Source organism: Polypterus senegalus, chromosome 8 (genome assembly GCF_016835505.1).
Source record: "Polypterus senegalus isolate Bchr_013 chromosome 8, ASM1683550v1, whole genome shotgun sequence".
Taxonomy (NCBI): Eukaryota; Metazoa; Chordata; class Cladistia; order Polypteriformes; family Polypteridae; genus Polypterus; species Polypterus senegalus.
In genome coordinates, this window is record NC_053161.1 from 54745966 (window position 1) to 54770300 (window position 24335).

The following is a 24335-nucleotide window of genomic DNA, read 5'->3' on the forward strand; positions in this document are numbered from 1 at the left end:
GAAGCTTATTAAGATTATTGAGCTGCTTTATGGTAGTATGACTATAAAGGCAATTAACAAGGTTTATCTCAATTTAAGATATATGTTTTAAATACATGTGAAATGATTCAGAGTGAATCCATTGTAAAATTGAGTTTTGCTTTTAGCTTTAGACCCAGGTCTGTAGTGTGCATGTCATAAAAAGACTAAAGAACAGATATAATATGTAGCAAGTAACTAATGCATATGCATAAATGCAAAGAAGTCTTGCTTTGAAGCATACCTTTGCACAATTATTCAAGTTGTGTTTGAATGACATCACTTTCCATGACAGTACATTATGATGTTCCAGAAGTTCAGATATGAGTTACACCTCAGTTAATCCACCAGGCTTCAACTGAACCTGGAGGGAAAACAAATGCCCAGGTGGTGAAGGATATTCTTTACTGCTGCAGTGAGCCTGGCAAAGAAACACAGAAAAATCCCCAATGGTAAAATAAAAATTTGTTTTCTGATTGCAACTGGTACATCTTAGAGTATTATGTGGCTTTTTTTAGTTGGCTTAGCCAAAGCCTTTCTGAATCTGAGCTCAGCTCTTTTCATATAACTAAAGGCCTAGACAGTTATTCCTTTGCTAATTAAAAAAAGCCTACTATCCTATGTCTTAAGCTACTTTCCGAATTAGGTGGAAAAGACTGTTGTGTGTGATTCAATATGGGAGGTCCACCTGCATGTTTTCACCAAAACACCCATCACCTAAAACTAGCATATAGAATTAGCCAGCCTTTTGTAGCCTGTGGCACTCAGTGAGGGAGTTACAGGAAAGATGTTGCTTTCTTGCATAACATTCAGTTGTCAGGCTAGAACCTGCCTTGACTGCTGTGTAAAGGGGCATAGAAATTTAGTAAATCCCACCCAGCTATTATCACTTCTACTTAATGCAGAAAGAATGAGATAATACTTTCTTTGATGAGATACTGTGTGCTTATTGATAGAATTATGTTATTTATATTATATATTTTTATATTCATTTTTGTAAAAATACAAGCATTATATTGCCTTATGGTTTACTGTGATGTGAATTTTCTTGTTCTAGCTTGTTTTGTTATTCCTTTTTCTTTTATTTTAACTTAAAAATTTAACTAGTATGATATGTCTTTGATAAATTCATAAATGAGAACAAAAGCAGGTAAGTTGCAAAATGTTACCTTGAAAATTAAAATGTTAAATATAATAGCAAAATAAAGGAAATCTATAAATATAATTCACTAAGGCAAGACAACCATGGAAAGCATGCTGGAAGGGGCGTGGATTCACTTAGCTGCCGACAAGTGAAACAACTATGGCGCACACAGGAAGGAGCCACACCCACTGACTCCAAGATCATTGGATACGACGACAACTCGCAGGGCCACGCCCACCAACTCGGATGCGACGACACAGAAAAAATGGCGTCATTTATATTCGTCTGTCGTAGAGGCCACATGCAGTGCAGGTCAGGTTAATGTCATGTGCATGTCATGCACCTCCGAGCTACGTTGACTGTTCATAAAGGCATGTTTCACGCAGAGGTGAATCGCCATATGCAGCGTGTGAAACGGTTTGCGAGGGGTATCCCATGGGATCCTTAAAACAATTCTTTACAGCTGAGGTTAAAGCACAATGAAGTAAGCAGTCTTTAAAAACCAAGTTTTCGGTTACGACGCACGACCGCATGCACCATAGCAAACTGTTTTTCAAGCTACATACAGCTATTCGCATCCGCAACAAACATGCGTCTTCTTTGATGCTCCTGCAAGAACACGGAAGACGTTTTCCTGCCCACCAACACTCCTTTTTCACCGGCCGGCGTCTACCCTCGCTGTCTAGGCATTCACACTGCCTGCCCAGACGCAAAAACTCACCGACCACCCAGTTAGTCCCTTTCGTCTGTGGTAAGAGTCCACATGCACGTCTGAGCCATGCGGCGTTTGTTATGCCGCGGGTTCACTATTGTGTTGTATTTTGTTCTCTCCAGAGTTCCATCTTTTCATTCACTTACTGTTGTATTCTCACACCAACCCGTTTTAGACATCCGTGTCTTTCCAGAAGTGTTTAGCATTCAATAAATAATTATGCATGAGATTGACCGTGTGTCTACCCAGCGCAGAGGCGGGTAAGCCGTTGAACCCCATTCGGGCTGGAAGCTGTAGAATTCCCACTTAGTGTGACTCATACGCTCCCACTCATTATGTCCTTACTCTTTGTACACACCCCCCTCCCACCTCGCTACTACCATGGTCGGGTGTGTTGGTGGATTATATATAGAAAAGCAGCCAAAACCACACAGAGCAATGAAACGTCTACGTCAGTCACAGGTACATCTGGACTGTGTAAAGACGACGACTCAAGTGACGAGTTGGAAGTGGGTACATGAGCGGGCAGTGCATACTGAACGAGAAATCAGCAGACTAGCATGACGGATGGAGCTGAATGGACGTCGTCCTCCTTTCCTCCCGTTCCACACTCCGCGCCGTGCACCCCCATCCCTCCGTCTGTCAGGAGAAGGCGCGAGGGCGGTCCGCCAGTTTTCAGTCATGGACGATTGTGTGTTGGTTCGTTCCTTGCATTGTTACAATGTTGCTTTTCTTGCTGATTTATTACATTACTGATTTTTCAAATGTTAATTTTCTCCCTGTGTTTAAAAATCATTAAAAAACCGGCCTGATTATGTGGCGTATGGTACGCCGCGGGTTGGCTAGTACTATATATTTGTCCAGAGTGAGGTTTTAAAATTAATTTAGGAATTTAAAAAACACTAAACTGGTAAACTGGTTAAGAAAAAAATAAAAAAGACCTCTAGAAAATTTAATACTTCCTAGGCCTAAGGCAACTGCCTAGTGGCATCTCTTGGTGACTGTGAATTTAGAAAAACAGTTTCAGGGAAGGGATCGATGATAAATTACAGTTACAATTGGTTTCATCTGTTTGGTTTATTTTGTACGTTTATGTAAAAAATTGTGATGACTATGATTGTTTTGGGTGAATTGAACATTATATTTTATTTATATTACTTTACATATAAATTATATTCCATATGCATGAGGGATAAAAGTCTGTCATTTTGTTAGTGCAAGAAATGTGTGTGTGTGCCACGATTTGGCTAGGATTCTACATCTAGCCACTCCTTTTGCCTGCAAATTGCCCTTAGACCCTACTGCCCATGCTTGTTGCTCTGCATCATTAATTAGACAATAGTCGTTAGGGAAGAAGGAAAAAACAAACAAACAATAATAATAATAATACATTTTATTTATATAGTACCTTTCCCATGGCTCAAGCCACTTCACAGAGTCTTATAAAGAAATAGCAGGTATATGTAACATTGGATACTGATGTTTCCTGAATAGAACATTAAAATTGATAGATACAGGATAAACAAAGGTATTAAATAGAATAAAAGACAATAAACCAGAGTAAAATACTAAGTTCAATACTAAAAGAAAGCCTAGAAAATAACGTCATCTGTGATATAACACACACTCACACACACACAAATTATACTGAGCATCTGGACAGAGAGAAAGACTGAAAGAGGAGGCAGAATGTCAGGTTCAGTTAAATGCCTTCCTGAACAGATGAGTTTTAAGTTTTTTTTTAAAAAATGAATGGAGTCAGCAGATCTAATTAATTTAGGGTGATCATTCCAAATGTAGTGCATGGTTAATGTGGAGCACAACAAGTTTGCCAGATTCAGAGGACCTTAGAGGGTGAACAGGAGCAGAGTGATGGAGAAGGTCACTGATGTACTCTGGTGCAGGGCCATTTAAAGCTTTGTAGGTTAATAACAGAATTTTATAATAATAATAATAATACATTTTTATTTATTTGTAGGCACCTTTCTAAACACTCAAGGACACTGAACAATAGACAAAACACAGATTATAAACAAAAGTAAAATACAGAAGTTAAAATCAGACAGAGCAGTTGTAATCAAAGAGAAAAAGCAGTCTTAAACAAATGAGTTTTAAATTTAGATTTGAAAAGTGAGAATGATTCAATATTTCTAAGCTCAGGTGGTAGTGAGTTCCAAAGCTGGGGAGCAGAGCAACTGAATGCTCTGCTCCCCATAATGGTAAGACGGACGAAAGGAGGAGGTCGGACAGATATGGAGGGGCAAGGTTGTGGATAGCCTTAAAAGTTAGTAGGAGAATTTTGAATTGAATTCGGAACTGAACTGGAAGCCAATGAAGCTGCTGCAAAACAAGAGTGATATGGTGAATAGAGGAGGTTCTAGTAATGATGCGGGCAGCTGAATTCTGGACCAGTTGAAGCTTATACGGTGCATCCGGAAAGTATTCACACTGCATCACTTTTTCCACATTTTTTTATGTTACAGCCTTATTCCAAAATGGATTAAATTCATTTTTTTCCTCAGAATTCTACACACAACAACCCATAATGACAACGTGAAAAAAGTTTACTTGAGATTTTAAAAAATTTATTAAAAATAAAAAAACTGAGAAATCACATGTACATAAGTATTCACAGCCTTTGCTCAATACTTTGTCGATGCACCTTTGGCAGCAATTACAGCCTCAAGTCTTTTTGAATATGATGCCACAAGCTTGGCACACCTATCCTTGGCCAATTTCGCCCATTCCTCTTTGCAGCACCTCTCGAGCTCCATCATTTTGGATGGGAAGCGTCAGTGCAAAGCCATTTTAAGATCTCTCCAGAGATGTTCAATCGGATTGAAGTCCGGGTTCTCTGGCTGGGCCACTCAAGGACACTCACAGAGTTGTCCTGAAGCCACTCCTTTGATATCTTGGCTGTGCGCTTAGGGTCGTTGTCGTGCTGAAAGATGAACCATCGCCCCAGGCTGAGGTCAAGAGCGCTCTGGAGCAGGTTTTCATTCAGGATGTCTCTGTACATTGCTGCAGTCATCTTTCCCTTTATCCTGACTAGTCTCCCAGTTCACTGAAAAAAATCCCCACAGCATAATGCTGCCACCACCATGCTTCACTATAGGGATGGTATTGGCCTGGTGATGAGCAGTGCCTGGTTTCCTCCAAACGTGACCCTGGCATTCACACCAAAGAGTTCAATCTTTGTCTCATCAGACAAGAGAATTTTGTTTCTCATGGTCTGAGAGTCCTTCAAGTGCCTTTTGGCAAACTCCAGGTGGGCTGCCATGTGCCTTTTACTAAGGAGTGGCTTCTGTCTGGCCACTCTACCATACAGACCTGATTGGTGGATTGCTGCAGAGATGGTTGTCCTTCTGGAAGGTTATCCTCTATCCACAGAGGACCTCTGGAGCTCTGACAGTGTGACCATCGGGTTCTTGGTCACCTCCCTGACTAAGGCCCTTTTCCCCCGATCACTCAGTTTAGATGGCCGGCCAGCTGTAGGAAGAGTCGTAGTGGTTTCGAACTTCTACCACTTACAGATGATGGAGGCCACTATGCTCATTGGGACCATCAATGTAGCAGAAATTATTCTGTAACCTTCCCCAGATTTGTGCCTCAAGACAATCCTGTCTCAGAGGTCTACAGACAATTCCTTTGACTTCATGCTTGGTTTGTGCTCTGACATGAACTGTCAACCTTATATCGACAGGTGTGTGCCTTTCCAAATCATGTCCAATCAACTGAATTTACCACAGGTGGACTCCAATTAAGCTGCAGAAACATCTCAAGGATGATCAGGGGAAACAGGATGCACCTGAGTTCAATTTTGAGTTTCATGGCAAAGGCTGTGAATAATTATGTACATGTGCTTTCTCAATTTTTTTATTTTTAATAAATTTGCAAAAATCTGAAGTAAATTTTTTTCATGTTGTCATTATGGGGTGTTGTGTATAGAATTCTGAGGAAAAAATTAATTTAATCCATTTTGGAATAAGGCTGTAACATAACAAAATGTGGAAAAAGTGATGTGCTGTGAATACTTTCTGGATGCACTGTAAAGAGATTTACGAGAAAGACCAAAGAAAAGGGAACTGCAATAATCCAGATGAGAAGTGACAAGGCTATGAACAAGGATAGCAGTGGTGTGGGGAGTGAGGGAGGGGCAAATACGATTAATGTTACGCAGGTGGAAATATGCAGACCGGGAGATGTTATTGATGTGGGACTGAAAGGATAAAGTACTGTCAAGGATTACACCCAGACTCTTAACCTGTGGGGAAGGGGAGACAGAGGAATTATCAATAACAAATGAAAAATAATCAGTTTTGGATAATGTTGATTTTGTACCAATGAGGAGAACCTCAGTTTTGTCACTATTTAATTTAAGAAAGTTTGAAGAAAACCAGGATTTGATTTCTGCTATGCAATCAGTAAGGGAGGAGGGTGGAAAGGAAGCAGTAGGTTTGCTAGTTAGATAGAGCTTGGGTGTCGTCAGCATAACAGTGGAAGGTAATATTATATTTACGAAAGATGTTGCCAAGGGGAAGGAGGTAAATAATGAAAAGAAGGGGCCCCAGGACAAAGCCCTTGAGCACGCCTGAAGTAACAGCAGTGGGTTGGGATGTAAAAGTTTTAAGCTGAACAAACTGAGTGCAGCCTGAGAGGAAGGATCTGAACCAGTCTAGTGGTGTGTGGGTAATTCCAATCGAAGATAATCTATTGAGAAGAGTAGTGTGACAAACAGTGTCAAAGGCTGCACTCAGATCAAGAAGGATGAGATTAATAATTAAACTAGAATCAGCTGCCATAAGTTAATTTTTATAAGTGCCGTTTCTGTACTATGGAAGGGACGAAAACCAGACTGGAACTGTTCATATAGATTATTTTGAGATAAATGAGAATGAAGTTGAATAGCCACTATTTTTTGAAGAATTTTGGAAATGAAGGGTAGATTAGAAATACAACGAAAATCACTGAAATTAGTCGGATTGGCATCAGGTTTTTTCAGTATTGGGGTTATTGCAGCAGTTTTAAAAGCAGAAGGAACAGTACCAGTAGTGGGAGAAGAGTGAATTATAGCAGATGTAAGAGGGACCAGAGAGAGGAGGCAGGCTTTGACCAGAACTGTAGGGAGTGGGTCCAGTTGACAGGTGGATGGCTTAGATTTACAGACAAGATCTGAGATTTCTGAGAAGGTTGGAAGCTGAAAAGAGGAAAATGAGTGAGTTGGTGGGTGAAATTCAAATGCAGTACTGGAGAAATACTGGACGATATTCGATCCTGTAAGACACAGGGAGCCAGTGAAGGTGAAGCAGGATGGGTGGGATGTGCTCGCTGTTGCTGGTTTGTATAAGGATTCTTGCAGCTGAATTTTGAATCAGCTGGAGCTGTGATACAAGATTAGAAGCGGTACCTGCCAGTAGGGAGTTACAATAATTGATGCAGGATGTGAACAAAACATGGACAAGTTTCTGAGCATTAGAAAAGGAGAGGAATAAACAAACATTGGATATGTTACGGCGGTGGAAGTAGGAAAGTTTCTTAATGTAGTTTATGTGGGTGGAATAAGAAAGGGAGGAATTAAAAATGACAATAAGATTCCTTGCATTAGAAGGTGAGTGACTGAGAAGGAGCTTATTTTCTTAAGTGCCAATTGTGCTTTAGTGCCAATTTGTAGGAGTTCAGTTTTGTTACAATTTAATTTTAAAGGGTTCTCTTCCATCCAGGTTTTAATTTCACTGAGGCAAGTTGTGAGCTGAGAAAGCCCTGGTGAACTTTCATTTTTAACATTGAAATAGAGTTGAGTATCATCTGCATAAACATGATAACCCAGTCCATAGCTGTGAGTGATATGGCCAAGGGGTAACATACAGATACAGAAGAGCAGGGGGCTGAGAACAGTGTCCTTGATAGCGTGGCCAGTGCTGAACTGGATCTGCTGTTGCCAAGACTAACAAATTCTTGAGGTCTAACAGAATTGATATGCTGGTTTGTCCAGAGTCTGCTGCTATAAGCAAATTATTTGTTCCCCAAAGCAGAGCAGTTTCACAGCTATGCTGTACTCTGAAACCAGACTGAAAGGGTTCCAACAGATTATTCGAAGTTAAGTAATTGATGAATTGAGAGGCTACAACACACTTAAGAACTTTTGACAGAAAGATTGTTAGCATCAAGACCAGTTTTTTTTTTAACAGTGGGATTACAGAAGCGATTTTAAAAGTGGCTGGCACTAACCAGGTGTCAAGGGAAGTATTTATTATTATCGTAACTGTCGGGATTAAGGTAGGATTTAACAAGTGTGGTGGGGATGGGGTCCAGTACACAGGGCGTGGGTCTCATCTTGCAAAAGCAGGTCATTAACAAATACAGATATGGCATGTGAAAATTTAGAAAAAGAGCTGGATGGAGTGGGAAGACAGGGAAAGATATAAATGGATGATGGATTTATGTTGGTTGAGTTATTTAGATCAAACAAACAAAGAAATAAATAAAAGAGAGTTAAGGAGATGCACAATAGCGCAAAAAATCTCTGCCAAGCTGTCTCTTTTATTTCTCTTGGCCTTCCAGTCACATGACTGCTGCTTGATTAATGATGCTAGAAAATAAATACTGAAAGGAGTGGCTAAGTGCAATTTGAAGATGAAAGGAGTGGATAGTTGCAAAGCACAAATCAAATCCTAACTTTTGGTCTTTTATTCTCATTCTTGTTTTGCAGGTGATGACTGTGAAGTGAACGCTCGTGTTGGACGCTGTACTCCTGGGGTGTGCAAGAATGGGGGTACATGTGTCAATCTGCTGGTGGGTGGATTCAAGTGTGTCTGCCCTTCTGATGAGTTTGAGCGCCCTTATTGTGAGGTGACGACAAGAAGTTTTCCTCCACAATCATTCATCACTTTCAAGGGACTGCGGCAGAGATTTCATTTCACCATTTCTCTCATGTAAGATTATACTGTATACAGTTAATACAAATCCTTGTCTCGTAGTAACTCTGTTGGAATGTTTGTTTTGAGACTACATTTTTTTGCCAGTTTCACTACATAACTATGAAATTCAAACAGTTAAAATAGTGGTTGACAGCAGCACACAAAGAAATGCAGCTTTGAGTAGAGGCTTGTTATATTCATCATGACAGAGTTTTGCAAGACTGCAAAGTTTAAATGCACCAATAAAATACTTCTAATCCTAAAAAATAGAAAGAAAGAAAACAAAAAATGACACATACATAAGCAGAAATTTTCTCATATGTTATGTGGTTTTATGTGTGTCGAATCTTGTTTTCATGGTTGCTGTCTTACTAAGACATAGGACCGCTGCCTCATCCAGTGCTGTTTTCTACAATACTTGTATTCTTGTCAAGACAGACATTACTACAGGTTTCATGATCAGTAACATATATTTATATAGTTGTTGAAAACCCTGGTCTTTTTCCATTTTAATGTTGTGCAGTATATGATTATCTTTTGTTTAAAAAAAATGCTTTTTTTAGTTTTCTTTTTAATTTGCTCCCCAATTTTATCAGAATACTTTTAGTAAACGAAGAGCAGACTAAACATGAATAAATATATTAAGGAGGGGCAGCTGCTTGAGTGTCATTCAAATGTATGTTTGTCAAAAAGATTAGAGTAGATTAGAAGAACAAAATATGTCACATGACGTAAATCTTAACAAGCATGAAAAAAAAACTATACTCTTTTCTGTGTACAAAACAGACAGTTTCTTGCTAAATTCCTGTGCAAATAAAAACATTCTACTGGGAATGACAGAATTGTTACACAATAAAGGTAGAAATGGCAAAATAACAGCATGTTTAAGCACATAAATACAGGAATTGGATTGAACAAAACCCTTAGAGCCACAGGTATATTCAGAACACAGGTGTACTGAGAATTTCTGGTTTGGTTTACTTGCTAAGCAGATTTATATAGTGCAGCTGCATTGGTTACTTTATCTGTAACTGTAAGCAGAGTTCATGTTCAATGTAGAGATCAGATTTCCCACTCACTCCCATATAGCATGTATTGACTTAGTGTTAATTTTAGATTTAACACAAAGTGTTAAAATGTGTGTCTTTGAAATGTTTGTTGGGTGCAGGAGAGTTAAAACACGGGGAGAACATGCAAATTTTATATAAATAATGATGAGGCTAGGGTTTAAAACCAAAATGTCTAGAAGTGTGTGACAACAGCTATAACCACTCTCAGTCACTATAAAGCAAATTGATTAATGATCTTACTATTCTTGTAGCTGTGTTTACATATATTGAATATGAACACTGATCACATAAGAAATTTATATTTAATAATATTATCTTGTATGTTGACAATGTCATTTATCCATCCATTTTACATGAGTGATGCAGTATATATATGTATAATTTACTACTTTACTATAATGTGGCTAAAATAAACAAAATTGTAATTTATTGAAAGCAATAATTTAATTCTAAACACAGGCCTTTTCAGTTTAATATCAAATCCAAGTATTAATATATTTACAATGACTTTAAGTGAGTGTAAAAGATATTGTGTCAAATATTAACTTTCTTTTCACTGCAGTATAAGGGGAGGATAAAGAAACAGCATACTTGTAAATTGTTAATGGTATAAATACATGATACACAGATAATGTTAATAGCTTTTTTTAATTACTTAAAAATAGAAAATTGGACTTCCAACAGAACATACTTTGAATGGCATATGTTTTAAAGATGTATGGTAATGAGGTCACTATTGTGAAGGGTGAAGCATACATGGTGTAGAAACAAACTTATGCAAGTTGGAACAAGATAAAACTGCATCCACAAATGAAACATTTTCATATTTTATACACTTGTGCTTTAAAAACTTGAGTGAACATGCTGTAAATCTACGAAATAGGAACACATATTTAATTTGTTAGTAAAACTAGTGAAGAGGACAGGCAAGGAGATGCTTTCTGCTACTAGTTAACACAACTTCATCAACAACAGTGGAAAAAAATTATAAAAAGAACATCCATCATTCTGGGTTCCAGCGGGCCATTAATATTTTCCAATAATGCCTGCAGGGAATTTTGCTGTTCCTGTGAAAAAGACTGCTATATCACAGATCGTTTTGCTGTCATTTGTCGCTGCAAACATCACTTGGACAACCATGCAAAAGTCATTCTCAGTTGCCAGAAAAAAATTCTGTCCCCTTACAGGGATTTCACAATCAAGTCAAATTGTTTAATGAGACTTCTCATTGCCTTGGCTAAAATTATTTGAGATATCCATCACAAGTATTTTATATATACTATGATGTCTAACACACTTGTCAGACCTCAATTTTTCTATTGTGTCTCAGTTACACTTTACAAGAATAAAAATATAGACAAAATATCAGGGAAATAATAGTAACTAGCACTTTTATTGTAAGGCCCCTAGTGACCAAAATGTGTAAAAGTATTATCTGGGATTACATTCAGTAAACTTCTTTCACAGTGGGGGATTTTATCACAAAAAATAATAAGCTGAATAAACAGAAACTGTCCTGAAAGAGCAGATAGGGGTGACTGCATTGATGAGAGGACCATGAATACTAGTCTTTCTGGTTAGAGCACTGGCAATAGAGAAACCAATACAAAACAAAATATAAATTATGTGTTGAGTCAAATGCATTAGAATCAGAGTGATGCAACTTGAAAAATATTTTTACAGAAAGTCTGGTAAAATGTTATTATCTATGTAACTACACCTGTTAAGATTAAATAAGTACAAAAGGAAAACATTTTCCTCTGAGAGAAAACTTGTTGTAAACATTTAAGAAATACATAGATAAATTCTACACCATTTTTAAAATGTAACTGTAGACATTTTTAGTTATTTCAAATAAATAAAATATGTTTTGTTCATTCTTTCTGTGTGACCTAAAAAATGTAACATACTATTTTAAAATGAATGCCTAATTTGAAGGCCAAATTGTCAGGGAACTAACTGAATTATGGTTGCAATTTAATTTGGAAATTAGTGAAAATATAAATATAATGACATGTCTTCCTGACAGGTTTGCAACTAGAGAAAGAAATGCTTTATTGCTTTACAATGGAAGATTTAATGAGAAACATGATTTCATTGCCCTTGAAATCATAGAGGAGCAGATTCAACTGACCTTCTCAGCAGGTAAGGCAGTCCGTTTGGTCTTGGTTTATTTTAAGTACTCTAATACTGACCACTAGAACTCATAGTGGGTTTTTTTTGGTCATATTGTAACGTACTACACAGAAACCATTTTAATTTTTTGAGCTCTTAACTGAACTACTAGATTACTGTATTTAGTGTATAGAGTGTGCCACTTTGTACTTTTAAAGTTCAAGATTTTAAATGTATACATGTTTATACAGTACATTTATTTTATTACCCTTTTGGTAGATAAGAGTTATCATTGGGCATCACTGTGGCACAGTTACAAATTCATAGTCCTAGGCTTAAATCTCGGCCTACTTAGATGTCTGAGACTGTGTGTATGTTCTTGCCAAGTCCCAAAGATATACCTATTAGGGTAATTTGCATGCTTAAACTGGCCCCTTATAAGGAAGTGCAGGTGTGTCAACAGATGTGCTCTGTAATGGACTGGCCCTTGTCCATGCTAGGTTTGTGCTTTACACCCAGCATATCTGGGAGAGATTCTGTCAGTCCTGAATAGGAATAAGTTGGTTTCGTAATGAACACTCCAATGTATTTGATTATTTTTTTACATCACTTTCATGCTCACTTAATTTATCTAACAACCAAATTTCAAATCTGACAGCTAATATATAAACACAAAGATGGATTAGATTAGCTCTGTCTTTTTATAATGCATGTTATTTTCACCTGTGCATTGACTGCTCATCATAATGTGATCAGTTATATGAAAACTGTATCATCTCGTTCATTCCTAAATGTAAATTGATAACTTGTGAAAGTTACATTAAAAGACTTCATTGTTTCAAAGTTTAACAGTAGCAGTAAAAACATTTGATGAGGCTGAAAATCCAGTTAAATTAAGAAAATGATGATTAGGAATTCTATAAGCATCCCCCAGTCACAATATTGCCCATGTCTTTACAGTTTTGAAGAAATCATGCTACTGTAAGCCTACATTTTATAAGCTATTAATGAATTACCACTTTTACTTGAGTTTCTTTTCATTGTTGACAAATAATTGTGTTTACTTTAAATAAAGGAATAACTGATTCAAATATTTGCATCACTAAAATTGGTTTTATCTTCTACAGTAGTTATGTTGAATTTTTGAAAAAAATGTCAGCACTTACAGCAAGAATGTTAAGAATCAATGTGTAAATGTTCTATTTTTAAATAAGATAAAATAAATATGCAATTTTGCATCCTGTTTCTTCATGAATATTTTTTTATTGAAGATTTTCAAATTTTTAGATACAAGCTTGTTAAATACAATTATTTGTTACTATAAATAATATCTTAAAAACCACCTTTTCCACCATGTATCACCATACATATTAGGATAAATATACAATGTTGGAATGTTAATTGTATATTTATTCATACATTTTAAAATGCTATTTTTGTAGCTTATTTCTATTTTTAATGTTGTGAACTGCTAGGATTTTAAAAATTTATTGAAGAAACAAGAGCCAAGCATAATGACACCTTTTTTTGAAATTTTGTATTAAATCTTGCCTGAAGAAGGGGCCTGAGTTGCCTCGAAAGCTTGCATATTGTAATCTTTTTAGTTAGCCAATAAAAAAATTTTTCTTGGCTTTTCTCTACATTCATAATGGCTAACACGGTACAACACCGTAGTACTACTGAAGAAACAATAACAAAAATGGCTAACTTTTATGGAACAGTGACCATCGGAAAGTGTTTAAGATCTTTATACTTAGTTTAACAGTCATGGGATTCTTTAGGTCAATCATTATGGACTCTTTAACAGGTAAACATTAAACCTTTGTACAGATATTTATAGTATCTAAAAGTAAATTTTTTTAAAGTGACACCCACTCTCCCGTGTAAATGTCACTCCTTTTAGAACTTATTTTTTGCTTGATTAAATATTTTTCTTAGTGCTCAAAATTAATTTATTTTTATCAGTTTAGTATTTTTTCTTCTTCAGGTGAAGCTACAACTACAGTAGCTCCTTACATGCCAGGAGGCGTCAGTGATGGTCAGTGGCATTCTGTTCAGGTGCACTACTACAATAAGGTAGGAGCTGATTGCCTCTCTTTATTTTGTGTGATAACTTACACTGCTCTGCAGGATGGATGCATGTCAAACTGTTTTTGGACTGCAAAATTTAATGTTTTGAGTGGCCAATGCCAAGAAGTGGTACATGTTAAGTATATATTAGTTAGGTTTGATTAGAAGGAAGCATTGATTTTATTACTTTAATTGGTAATTGTGTTTTAGTTGGAAAATGCAGGAGATTTGAAAAATTGAACATAAAAAGCTGCATGCCTGATGAAAATCAACAATAGCTGTAGTATTTTGTCACTGTATTAAGTAAAGAATGGAAGCAATCAAGGAATTTTCAAAGTTGAGTTATCCAGCATACTCTATATGAGGTATCAGCAATATTTAAAAGCAGTATTTGTTAGATGAGTTAAGACAATGACAAGATAATTGGGGTGGAACATGTAATTAAAGCAATGTTTTATACATGTATATATTGTTTATTCTGAAGATGGTGCCCATAAGAGAAGATCACCTGAGATTTTTCATTTTGTGTAGGTCTTTCTACTCTGAGAGCAGTAGTGCAGTAAATGAGGCCTGTATCTGTTGAAGATTTAACAGAGTTTTAGAGCTTGATCCTTATTTAAAAAAAAAAGGGTGTAGTCAGTTAATAGCATATTCAGTCGTTCTGTAAGGAAGAACAAATAACGTAGAAAGGCTCTTGAGGTAATACAAAATTAGCAGTGGTGCATTGCCAAACGACGATTATAGTATTTGACTTTTTCAGTTTGAGAATGTAAATATTTTTTGCATATTGCAGAATAGTTAATGTGGGCGGCACGGTGGCGCAGTGGTAGCGCTGCTGCCTCGCAGTTAGGAGACGCGGGGTTTGCTTCCCGTGTCCTCCCTGCGTGGAGTTTGCATGTTCTCCCCGTGTCGCGTGGGTTTCCTCCGGGCCCTCCGGTTTCCTCCCACAGTCCAAAGACATGCAGGTTAGGTGGATTGGCGATTCTAAATTGGCCCTAGTGTGTGCTTGGTGTGTGGATGTGTTTGTGTGTGTCCTGCGGTGGGTTGGCACCCTGCCCAGGATTGGTTCCTGCCTTGTGCCCTGTGTTGGCTGGGATTGGCTCCAGCAGACCCCCGTGACCCTGTATTCGGATTCAGCGGGTTAGAAAATGGATGGATGGAGAATAGTTAATGGATATAAAGAGGCAAAAAAAAGAAATGAGTTCAGAGTCCCTATAATACCACCATAACTTGTTTTTTTTTTTTTTTTGTAAGTATTTTCTAATTAACAATTACTTTTATTCTGTTAAAAAAGTTTATGTGTGGAAAGTTTTTTCATACTTTTTAACTCTTTATGTAAATCAGAAGTTGAGTAATTTATGTGATGTGAGGCAGGAAGGATCAGATAAGTTGGTCATTTTATTAAAACATCATATATATTTTATGAATATGAGGCATATAAATGAAAATGAAGTAACTAAATTTTCATAGTAAACCATCTTTTCACTTTCTTTAATATAGTAAAGGTAAGACTAATTTATTTGGTATTGTTTTCTTCCAGCTTAGGCGATACTAAATGCTTTACTGACTTTTATCTTTACTTTCACTCATTTAAAAAAACAATGTCCACTTTTTTCACTTTTACAGTACTCTGATATATTTCAACTTAGAGGCTTGATTAGGATTAGAAGTTTGATTTCATCAGTACCAAAAAATGACATTGATTATTCCATACACTTTTTTCTTTTGGCTAAAAGGATTATAAAACTTACTGATTTGTCTGTTTCATTTAAGTTTGCACTGTACTGCATAGTGACTTTTGTAAGTTGCCTTTTGGGTGAACAAATGTCTTAAGTTTTATACAATCCAGTATAAAATAAAGGTCATATATTCTAACGGTAAGCCACTTTTAAAAGTCACAATGTAATTTTTTTCAGGCGTCAAATTGGAGACACGTAGCATCTCTTTAAAGTAGGTTTAGGCCTCAAAAATGTTCTCAATGTTGGTCCTGGGGACCCCCTGTCGCTGCAGGTTTTTGTTCCAACCAGCTTCTGTTTTTAATTGAATTCCTGGGCTAATTAAGTGAACTGATATTTCCCAAGTTCTGTGTTTAGGGAGCAATATATTAATTAGACAACTGTTTGCTTAAAATATATATATATATTAAAATGTACCAAGCAATTATATAGGAATAATGTATTTTTTTTCTTTTTAACAGTATTTTTATCTTGATTTTCATTCTACTTTTCTTGGTGTTCTAATTGTTTAATTTATCCATTGTTTACTAATTAGTGGGCCTGACGCTAAAGTAGTTGCAGCCTTTGATTATTCAGTGTTGTTTGCTAGCGTGTCTGCTCTGCTCGTTTTAAGTTGTCATTATTAAGATACAATGAAGAGTAAAAAACTGCACAGAGAAAGGACAAAATATAATGAAATCAACAAAAGAAAGTTAAGAATTTAAATCTATAGCAAAAGCAGAAATATTTATAAATGTCTTATAAATGTAAAAATCATGCTGCTATGCGTTTCTGAATGTCGAATAAAAGAAAAAAAAATACCAGCTTATTAAATGAGATCCATGCTATCAGGTGTTGTCACTGATTAGGAATCTGGTTGGAACAAAAACCTGCAGCCACAGGGGGTCCCCAGGACCGAGTTTGAAAAACACTGCTCTATGGGGTCATTTAACTCATTTTCAAACAGGATTAAGAGACAAATGCCTTGATTTGCTTGTTTAGTTGTGAGCCGTTTAATCCTATAGACAGGTGCTGAAGGGCAGAATCACAGACTTATCTCATTCTAAACACTGAGGTCATTATCTGTACTGTTAGAAGTGGGATTCTTGTATCAGAGGTGTTCAGCTGATTCTTTTGCCTCTCAGATTCTACACACTTAATAGGCACTTACCTAGCCTTGCCTGACTCTTACTTGTTTGCATTTACTTCTCGAAACAAGGGGCTTACTTGTAATAAATTTATTTTGGTTTAAATTTGGTTTCAATTGCTTTCTGGTTATTCATTACTCTTACTATACAAATGTTTGAATAGTTAAATATTTTAAAATTTACAAAGATTTAATATTTATAATTAATCTATCAGACTATGTGAAAAAATACTATTTAATTGAGGTCTGATTATGATCCTTTAAATGTATTCATTTGCAAAACATATCATCCATCCATTGATTGTACAATTTTTCTTTATCTCTTAAAACTTCAAAAAATGTTTCAGAACACTCTTACAGTATTTAAAATTTCATTTTCTTTTATGCAAAGGAGAGCATTTTGAACCAGTCATAGGTCTTTTATTTTTTGATTGTCACTTAATATGTAATCCTCAAAGTAAAACAGAAAGGAATGATTTTATATTTTCTGCTGCTCACTGGTATACTATGCTTAGAGTTTGATTTCTCAATCTCAACCTGCATTACTTTATTTTGTAAAAATGTATATATTTATAGAGATTTGGATCAGGTATATGAATAGTGAAAGAATTTTGTTCTAAAATATGTTGAATAAATGTAATTCATATCTGCTCCATATTTATGAAAGTGAGCCTGCAATATAGATGTTTTGTTATGCTTCTGGATGCTAAATAAAGGACAATTCTAAACTCGCCCTATGTACAGAAATGGTTCCTGTCTTGTGCCTGATGTTGGTGGTTTAGGCTGTGAATCTTAGTGGTCCTGTATTGGAATCACTTGGCTTGGAGAGCAAATCACTGTTTCTCAATGGCAGAATAAAGACTCTTCCATCCTCCATTATGCCTTCTGCTTTTTATTGTTTTACTTTCTCCTAACCTCAGCTTTAGCTGTAACAGATGGAACACATATTTTTAATGTCTCTTTCCACTCAGGCATGAAGCAGGTAACCTCAGAAAATGAGGGTAAGGGACCTGGGATGTTTCATTTAAAAACTAAATATAGATTCACTCTGTCTGAGGGTACAGATTTTCTTAAAAGCCATACGCAGGATAGTCATCATCATTTCACATTTACACAAACTTTAAATGATGCATGCGTATATTGAGAGTGAATGTTATGCAAACTTTGAATAATCTCACTTATTAGCAAAAGACATTAAATGTCAGAGAAAAATAGCAAGAAATTCACACCCTAGATTAATTTGGAAATGCACTTTATAGCAAGGTCCAAAAACAAATGTTCTGCTGATAATTTTGCACCAGCACAGCACAAGCTATTTCAAGTCAAGAGCAATGATGCCCTCCTTTTTTCATACATATATGCAAATTATCTGTCAGTTTCAACCTAAAAATTTGACTCGGTCAGACAAAGTCATTCACTTCTTTTAAATTTTACTACAGTCTTGATTTGTCTTTGTGCTTTTGGATCATGTCTCATCCCTGTTTTATCTTTTAAACAGACTGAAACATATTGTGGTCTAAGATTTGTTTGTACTTTGTTCTGTCCATTTTCTCTCACTCTTGGTAACCACCCCAGTCCCTGTTTACAGAAAGCAACCATATAATATAATGTTGCCTTCACCATCATGACTTTTTTAACTGGGTTTAGCTTCACAAAAACAATTACATATAGTATCAGTTGGTCATAAAAGTATAAAGTACTATATTACGATTGTTTACATATATGTGTTTTACAGTTGTAACTCTGGAAGATTAAGTGACTTTTTCATAATCACGTTTTAATCAAGTGTTGGGGATTGAACTAGTAACCTTGTGGTTTGTAGTCCAACACCTTAGTCACTGGACAATGTCCAAAATTGAATGCCTTGCATGTGGATAAGATGGCTCCAGTTTTTTTCCTTTCTAACCACAAAGCCTTTTTCAAATAGTTGTATTAGATTTTCATTTTGAAATTAAGTTTTAATGAATGAAATATTGTTAACTCATGAATATTTTTCAATTTCATTCATTAGACTCCATTACCTGTTCTGTATTTCTTTTGGTTTCATTGTAGAGACTTTTACTTCAAATGATATTCACTGTTACTGTTTTGCCTAATATTTGAGTGTCAATCAATTTAAACTGAAGTTGCTTTTGAAATGTTATGATTTTCTTTTTGTTTTAAATTTGCTGTTCCATTGGGGAACCTTACAGAGACTTATGCGTTTATTTTGAAAATTTTAATGACTTCAAAAATATTTTAACTATAGTAAAATTTAGTAAGTACTTTTTTTTAAACAAATACTGATGCAATAACAAATGCATACTGTTTCTTTTAATATAATGTGATATTTGGCAAAAGCTTACTGCTTTTGCAGAATGCTCCACATGCTGTTGTACACACTCGCTGCATATCTTGATATATTTTCAAGAAACCACCTGCCTAGACACACTTGAACAAGAGAGATCAGCTCAAGACAGAACATCCCCAATAACCCTCATGAGGCTGTTCTCATGTAGGCTGTACGTGAAATATACACTAGCTGGTTTGATCTCCCATAAATCATATACTACTGGCCATGTGTTTAAGAAAACTACTTTAACTTGGAAGCAGGCTTCCATTAGATGTAGTTTCCCAATTGACAGAAATCAGCTTGTATTAAACAAAAATGATCTGCTCACTGTGCCTGTAGACCCGTGGTCTCAAGGAGCATTCCCCCATGCTGTTACTTGCAAGACTAAGAAGCCAGCCCAGGATTAGACACAGGTACCTGACCAATGGAAGTTGAGTACAAAGTGCAGCCTGAAAGCGAGCTTAAAATGCCAGCTAAATTTCAGAGCTAGTTAAACTTTGTTTTGTAAGGAAGAGTATGACAGCTGTCTAACAGAGACAAGTGTTGATAAACCTTTAAGATCAAAGAAAGAAAAAAGATAGTGAAGATTTTTGAAACCCAAAAAAATAGACACATTGCTATAAAAATATCATTAAGGTAGTCATTTATCAGTCATATATATACATATATACATACAGGTAGTCCCCAGGTTACGGACATCCGACCTACGACATATGAACGGGGCCGTAGCTGCGATGCGCGTCTCAGTAACTGCCGCTCCATCATCTTCGGCCTGGGGACGCTGCAATTAGTGGCTGGGTGGAGGCTGGGTGGGGGTGATTTCACTGCTCGTGCAGTGTAGTGTCCCTCGGTGGCTCCCGGCAGCAAGCGGTTTCACTGCCCGCCCATCAAACACGGCTGCCCCCATTCATCTAAATAGCAAGCCTGCTTGTACTGTTACGCACATAGCAGGAAGTTGTCTCTTGGCAGTACAAGGTGGTCCATATCTAATTATGCACATCCAGATCGTCTGGATGACTTTGATTTATGCAGGGGCAATTCCAGTTCGGCTCAAAGACAATTCTTCATGTCGTCAGTTTGCTCACTTCTCGATGGTCTGGGATTTTTCAGGTGATTTTCTATTTAATAAACTGAATAAGTTATAGCGTAATGAAAATTGCATAATTAGATTTGGACTTCCCTATACATCAGACGTGTTGACGACTGGTGCCCTCCTGCTGTGATTAGCTGTACAGTGCTGTGCAGAAGAGCTCATCTTAACCTTTTGTCTTCACCCTTCAAGAAGACTAAAACGTATGCTTTAAAGTAGCAGCAGTAATTGCATTTGTGGTTCAATTTGATGGCACTGTTTGAAAAAGAAAAAAAATCAGACTTTCAGATTCCAACATGCCAATAGATGTAATATTTTGTAGAGGTTAAGTAAAAATGATATTAAAGTGGACTTACCTGTTATATGAGGTTTTCTTGCAATCTAATACTGCTGTAGACGGCTTGTATAATTTGCAAGGAAGACCAATGTCTTTTCTCAGAATTACAACAGAGTTAAAGTTGATGCATCCTTCAAAAATGTGTATATCTTCTATATTTTTTTTGCTTTACTGTACAAGTATGTTTTAATCCAGATCTGATTTGGTGGTGGCCTCTTTGGCAATACTAGCTTTAAGGTGGTAATCCACCCTGGACAGTTCACCAGTTCTTCACAGAACATGGTCAAAACTCACAGTCACTCGCAGACTGTAGTGGAATTGTGAGGTTGCAGTACTAACCACTGCACTATTGTGCAACATTTTTTGTTATTTGTTTGGTTTTAGAAGCTGTTCCAGCAATATACCTTAAGTTCAAAACACCATCGTACTGTTAGGGGCAACAGATTAATGGAAAAATTGTTAACCTCTTTGATAAAAGCTATATATGATCAAACATTTCCAGGGAAGAGCTACTTGAGAGAGTGAGTTTATCGTGGCAGCATTAGTAGCAAAAATGAAACCTAATGTCTGTCTATAATAAGTAACGCAGGTAAACACCCTACAAGTTTTTTTTAATGTAGAGCAATCCTCTTTCAACATAACAGAGAATGAAGTGAGCATCCTGGTTCTAAATGCTCACAATACTCTGTATATATGACCTGAACTCTGCTTTAATATGCATAATGTGTGTAATGTATTGTGAACATAAAACAAGCTGATGTAATGCACAATAAATTGTCACGTTTAGGTTCCAGCGTCTCTTGGTTTTCTGTCGGGAAAGGTTGATTTCTTAGCTATAGGTGACATATTTTGGGAAGTAACTTTATGTAATGTTTCTCTCAATACTTAATATGAAAGATTTTCTCTGAGGGGTTCTTATTGGAGCCATGTATGGACATTTGCATTGCGAATAAATGGCATCTGGGTTCAGTTATGTTATTTAAAATTTTTACACAGGTTTTTAAAATACTTGATATTTCAGAATGTTAATAAATGTATTCTCCCAGCAGTTGAGGAGCTTTTCAAAGAAATGCTTATAAAAGAGAAAACGAGTTGTTCTGTTGTGCTTTTATATTTGCAGTTAATTTAAACAATGCAAAGTTTAGAGTTAATGATGATTTCTCCATCTTTTCCAAACACCATAGCATAAGAACGAAAAATATTTGTATTTTTTAAGCAAAGATACATTAGGTATAACTCCAATTAGATCACATTTTTAATATTGGTATACTGTATTTATGTTTTTATTGTTAGCTAACATTTGATCTAATATATTAATGTTTTAAGTAATAAGACTTTGTACACCAGTACTATAGAATAAGCAGAGGTAGCTTAGGATTGGCAAATTATGACATGTATTTCAACGCAAATGCACATAATCAAAGTTTAAAAAGTGACACATTAACACATTATTTTAATCAGAGCCCATTGCATTACTGTCTCAAAGGTTTTAACCCATTTTCATTTTCTTGAGTGAGTCATCTGCTTTCAGAAAACATAAAAGAATACATTTTTCATTAGTCAGAAATGTCCACATTTCACTGTTGCTATGATAAGATGATATTTATGTTCATCTGAGTTCACAACAGTAGGTTTATGTAAGGGAATTATTTGCTTTTTTTTTAGGAAAAGTTGGTGCAAATTTATAGGACTTTTAGAGAAAGTTTATATAGTAAAAAAACTTCATGAAAATGTTTCTGTGCCATATCTGAACCTTTTTGTTTGTTTTTGTTGGACCTCTTTTATTGTGTTTTTGTTGCCAACCTTGGCTACCACTGCAGTAGGACAAGTTATCTAATATATTAGCATACTAGAGTAAGGTGAGGCAATTAATTTACTCATTATGATTTGAAGAAAGGATTGACTATAATTCTCCTGATAGTTTATTGAAATCATAAACCTTTTGACTTCTGTAATTGAAATGACTTAAACATAATTTTACATTAGATATCATTAGTTTTGTGAAAAGGAATTTCTGTTGTTCTGTTCTGTCCAAATATTTTGTCTTTAGTTTTCTGTCTGTCATATACTGTAATTGTTCAGACATCACAAACAACTTTTTTCAGAGACCTCAGATTTGGTAGACTTAATTGAGATCATTGTTTGCATCAATTTAAAAAAAAAACAGAGGTAGAAAATGGTCTACAAAGTAAGCAGGTATGCTGAAAAGCATTTAAAGGTTTGTGCAAAGAATCCTTTGTTGAATCATGTCAATGCTTAGTATAGTTTAAAACGTAATTTGACTGGGTAGAGACTACAAGTTAAAATTAAAATGAACTAATATAAACATCTTTTTTGTTTCTTCAATTACCTAACCAGGATAGCCTGCATCTTCTTGATTCCAGTGGGGTCCTGCATGTACCCATTTATACCGCATGGCTGGAACTGAAACACAAGGAGGTAAAGTGACTTGCTAAGCTCACACAGCAAGGCTGTGGTCACACACTGGATTGTTGCAATCCTTGTCCAAGACCACTAGGATTCACTTCCTCCTCTGATCTGTTTTTTTGTTGTTGTTGTTCTTGTGTTTGGTACTATGGTCTATCTGAAATGGAGCAACAAGCAGAAAGAGACTGCCCTTTCCTCATTCCACATAATAGTACTTCAGGAAATTATTCAGAGATCCTTTGCTATTCCTGTATATAAATGGCAAGAATTAACACATGAAATTTTCACTTGGTAGCACATTTTGGTTGGTAGTATGTCACTGCTACAGAGCCACATGTCAATTTGCTGTGTATATTGGTTGTCAAAAGAATTGTTTTAATTTTTTTTCTATTAATTAGACATCACAGATATAACAGTGATAATTTTGCTACCACACATCATACAAGTGAGCTGGTAATGAAGTTTCCATTTCCTTTTCACTCAGGGTAGTCTTTATATTGATGAAAAATTAATATGTTTTGTTTCTTTTAACAAATGTATCTTAACACTTAGTACTGTTTCTGTGGAATGGCTGCCTCCTCGTGTTTATGAGGTAGGTTTTTGAAATAATAAAAGAGGAAGTGCATTATTTCATCAGATAGGTTAGTATCATGTTAATTTGCTACTGATACTTACATCTAGATTGTTAGGGTGCTGACTATCTAGAGTCTATACCATAAGGTTGCTGGTTCAATTCCCGTCACTCATCCACTGTCAGACCATGAGTAAATCACTTGTCCTTCTTATGCTCCAGTAGTAACAAATATAAACAGTTACCGCAATGTACCTGAACATGTAGAGTGCCTTGTGGTGATACTCACTATAAACTACTTGGTTTTATTACATAGCAATACAACATCTCACATGCTGATGGACAGGAGAGAGTTTCCAGGAGTCAGTGCTAGAAAGGTTCTCGGTATAGCTTATTTACTCTCCCATATACTGCACACACGCTCAATTTAGAGTCACCATACAATGTAATCTGTATTTGTGAATGATATGGGAGAAAATCAGAAAACAGTAGACATTTGTCTGGCCTGGATTTGAGCTTGAGAGTCTTTGGCTACAACACAACGTTGCTAAACACTTTGCTGCCTAAGTAATGGTACTTGGGCCAAATTTGGCCTCAGGGATCTTCCTTTTGGCCCATAATGAATCATTAGAAATTGTTACATTTATATATATTCTTTTATGGTTTTTGC

The 24335-nt window shown here is 36.0% G+C and overlaps 1 protein-coding gene across 5 annotated transcripts in view; it reads left to right on the plus strand.

The window, feature by feature from the left end:
• celsr1a (cadherin EGF LAG seven-pass G-type receptor 1a) overlaps positions 1 to 24335 on the plus strand; it is a 265136-nt gene that overhangs the window by 120113 nt on the left and 120688 nt on the right. For 3 of the 5 annotated variants that reach the window (XM_039761083.1, XM_039761082.1, XM_039761084.1), the window contains exons 3-6: positions 8584 to 8806; positions 11891 to 12006; positions 13964 to 14052; positions 23026 to 23106. In XM_039761083.1, the coding sequence (XP_039617017.1) occupies positions 8584 to 8806; positions 11891 to 12006; positions 13964 to 14052; positions 23026 to 23106 (509 nt within the window). The remainder of the gene's footprint in view (positions 1 to 8583; positions 8807 to 11890; positions 12007 to 13963; positions 14053 to 23025; positions 23107 to 24335) is intronic. The other 2 variants (XM_039761087.1, XM_039761085.1) reach the window with 1 other exon arrangement.